This window comes from Phalaenopsis equestris, unplaced genomic scaffold (assembly GCF_001263595.1).
Source record: "Phalaenopsis equestris unplaced genomic scaffold, ASM126359v1 Scaffold216725, whole genome shotgun sequence".
Taxonomy (NCBI): Eukaryota; Viridiplantae; Streptophyta; class Magnoliopsida; order Asparagales; family Orchidaceae; genus Phalaenopsis; species Phalaenopsis equestris.
The window spans coordinates 236,190-239,920 of record NW_018235319.1 but is presented as its reverse complement, the minus strand read 5'-3'; the positions used below and the strand labels follow the sequence as shown (position 1 = coordinate 239,920).

Below are 3,731 nucleotides of genomic sequence, written 5' to 3'. Positions count from 1 at the left end.
GACGTAGGCATCTTTGCCGAACCTCGTTAAATCTCTGTGTTCTTCTGGATTTGTGTCGATTCATGTTTTTCTTCGCCCTAATTTTCTCAACAATGCAGGTACTTGAATAAAGAGTACATGATAGAAGCCAGAAAACTCACCTCATCTTTTTTAAAATATAATTTTTAAAAATTGTCTATATGATAAGTCATTATTCACATCTTAAGAAACCATAAAAGATAGATGCTTACAATAACACCATTCCCTAAAAAACCTGTCAATAGATTATTGACTTACACTATAAGTCGAGTGAAAATAAAATTTAACTTAATTATTCAAAATTAAAATTTGAACAAAATTATGACTTATATAATATGAGTCTATGTCTATCATCTGCATGAATCCAACTACTTTGAGACACAAGGTGAATAATGATTATAGCTTGACTGCCCTAACTCCGTCCAATCCTCCTCCTTCCATGTTGAAGTTGTCGTCCGTCACGAAATAAGTCTCGCCCAACTCGTGTCCCGTAGATAAATCGAGGGTTAAGAAGCCTGTGGTGTCTCAGAATCCCTCGAGGAGCAGGTAGATTGCACAACTGTAAACGTTCCACCTCGCAAACACTTTCTTGCGGGAGGTTTCACTTTCCCGAGCACCTTGGAAGAAGCTGCCTGGTGGTAGATTAGTTCCCGGATTTCTCTCAGATCGGTGACCGGACGATGGGCGATAGTCAGTACTCTTTCTCTCTCACCACCTTCAGGTATGTCTCCATTTTGCTCCGTTTTCTCCTCTTCCTTTCCTACCGCCGCCCGGCAATTTTTTTGGCTTCATATTTCTGTGTTTCTTTTTTTTTCAGTCCTTCAGGGAAGCTCGTACAGATAGAGCACGCTCTAATGGCTGTCGGCTCCGGTCAGACCTCTCTAGGGATCAAAGGTATATCTTAACTTTCCCGATTACGTTACCCCGTCTTGTTTCTCTCTTTGAAGCGGAATTCCTAGAACCCTGCACTATTTTTATTGGTTTATTCAAGTGTCAAACATATGATCCGAGGCCTTCAATACTGGAGACCTGCGGTTGGTGCGAGGAGCCTTGTAAATTATCAGGCACGTGGGCAGGGAACCGGATAAGAAAACGAGCCTGAAATATAAATTTGTATGTGAATTCCCTGGATTGGTGCTTAACTTTATTTTATTGTAGCTTTTGGTGGTCGATAGCTCTACTTTATGTGACCTCCAAGCTTTAGTTGCTTAATTGGCTGACTGGTGCTGTTCTGGTTCACCGAGTAGCTTATCTACAATTTTTTCCGGTACTCTCCTTAGGGTACATTGGAGATCGAGCCAATATTTTTGTGTTTTAGATTCAGGTTATGACTTAGAAGGCGACGTGATTTGGAAAAGACAAATAACTTCATATTGCAGCCGTTCAAGCTTGTTTATATGGTTGGTAATGTCATTACCTGATGCTGCTTTTTCTTATTTGAAATGTGGAAACTTTGCTATAACTTAGGTAATTGACGAGAGGGTCACAGTTAATAGCAATTCATCATTATATATTTAGAAACCTTGGTGAAAACTCTTTTTTTTTTTGGGTTTATTAGTGGGTTCCTGTAATTACTATTCATGGATAGTAGGGTCTAACCACTAGCTATGTTGCATTGCCATGGGCGAAATGAACTTTCTTAGTTATACATTCTAGTTATAATGGTAGGTGGTCACATAGATCAGGAATTTTTAAACTCTATGATAGGTAGATAGGGTAATTTTTTGTATTAATCTATTGGTGAGATTAATAAGCGCATGCTTTCAGAGACTTTGTCAAAGTTGTTTTTTGGGAAATAAGGTGTTATGATATTGGGATCACTACATAGCATGAGTAACAACTACGTATTGCTTTAAAAAATTAAATTTTAATTTGTTTGCAATGGAAGTGACAATTATCTTTCTCATTCTCTAATATGAATGTGAAGTCACTCTTTTCTGTTTTTCTTATTCAAATGCTACAAAATAAACTATCAAGAGGTGTAGACTAATAGCAAAATTTATCTAGACTTAATAAACATTTTTTCCGAACTTGTTTTCAACTCAAATGTTTTAATTCAAATTTCTAGTATGAACAATCCGAGGTGGGACTAAATCAGCACTCTTGAATTTCTTAATGAATATGTCACTAATGTGAGAACTCTTCTCATTGATTGTCATTTCCCTCCTTCCTTGAATGAAAGTTTGTAATTCCATTTGAACTTTTGCATTTAAATTTCAGCCATTTACGTAAAGTTGGTGTACCCATTTTTGAATCTCATTCAACCATAGTTGGAATTACGAATGCTCATGGGAGCCCCAAACTTTTAAACCACTCGATTCTAGCCAAACCATTCACTTTAATATCACTTTTCAGGAATTGTAGACTTAAGTAGGACCAAAGTTTGGCCTTATACCATGCATCAAGCCTAATTTTAATCAAGCAACTTAAGTTCATGGTTGAGAGCTAGACATCAGCATTTCTACACCATCATATTTTTAGTTATCCAATTTGGGATGAAACTAATTTCCTCATGCCCTTTAAAAGAAGTAGCTTCAATTACAATGCGAACACTAAAAATTTGTAAATTACACATTTTTTAATGACATTAGGACCAAAACTGTCATTTGCTGTTTTTGTTATATTAAGTTGGAGAATTCTATCTAATGAAAAACATGCTTTCTTATGAACTACCTGTTATGTAAGCCCTTGAAGGCAACTTGTCACAATACTAGTTATTGTTACTATACTAGTTGGGTCTGATACTAGTTAGGTATGCATGTTATTGTTTTTGTACTAGTTGGTATGCATGTTATTGTTACTCTACGAGTTGGGTCGCATGGGTTTCTTGACGTGATTGCACTGGCGTGACTTTGGTGTTCTTTATTGCATGTGAGTCTGAGTTGTTTTTAGTGAAATGCTTGTAATTTTTTTGGATTTTGTATTAACCTTATAACTTGATGAATATAAATAACACTTATAACATATTATCTATAATTTTGTATGTAATAATATGACAAATCTAATGAAAAAAAATTAGAAGACAAATTTTTAATTATAGAATAATTATTTATTTCATTCCATTTCAATCTTAGTTAAATAATATATCAAAAATAAAAAAAATATATTCATTAATTATTTTATATTTTTAAATAATATTAAAATATAAAATAATTTGAATACTTAAAATAATTCCCCTAGTGAATTTCCTAATGATAGCTTGAGCCAAAAAAAAAAGCATTTAACAAATACAAAATTGGCCTATCTGTAGGGGTGTAAACGAACCGAACACGAACGAACAGTGCTCGTGTCGTGTTCGGTTCGTTTGAAATATTGTTTGTTTGAAATAGACTCGTGTTCGAAATTGTTCGTGAAAGGTCTGTTCGTGTTCGGTTCGATTTGTTCGAAATTAGTTCGAATTGTTCGAATTGTTCGAATATGTTTGAAATGTTCGAAATGTTCGAAACTTTCGAAAATTTTCAAATTTTTTATATTTTTTAATATGTTAAATAGAAAAAAAAATTAAATATTAATTCTCACACCACATCAAAAATGCCACCATTTTAACTTTAAAAAATTGGAATAACTCTAAATAAAATATATAAGAATTATTAATTAATTCTCAAATTATCAAAAACAATAAATAAAAAACTTCCACAAAAACATCTCTTCATCATTAGTCAAACAAATAATATCTTACATAAATAGATAATGTTCAAATTGTAAATTCATTT

At 33.6% G+C, this 3,731-nt stretch overlaps 1 protein-coding gene across 1 annotated transcript in view; it reads left to right on the top strand.

Annotated features, from left to right (window-relative positions):
- Window positions 1-392: 392 nt before the first annotated feature.
- LOC110037197 (proteasome subunit alpha type-2-B) overlaps window positions 393-3,731 on the top strand; it is a 104,382-nt gene continuing 101,043 nt past the window's right edge. Inside the window, exons 1-2 of the mRNA XM_020741782.1 lie at window positions 393-739; window positions 836-912. Of these exons, the coding sequence (XP_020597441.1) occupies window positions 699-739; window positions 836-912 (118 nt within the window). The 5' untranslated portion in view covers window positions 393-698. The remainder of the gene's footprint in view (window positions 740-835; window positions 913-3,731) is intronic.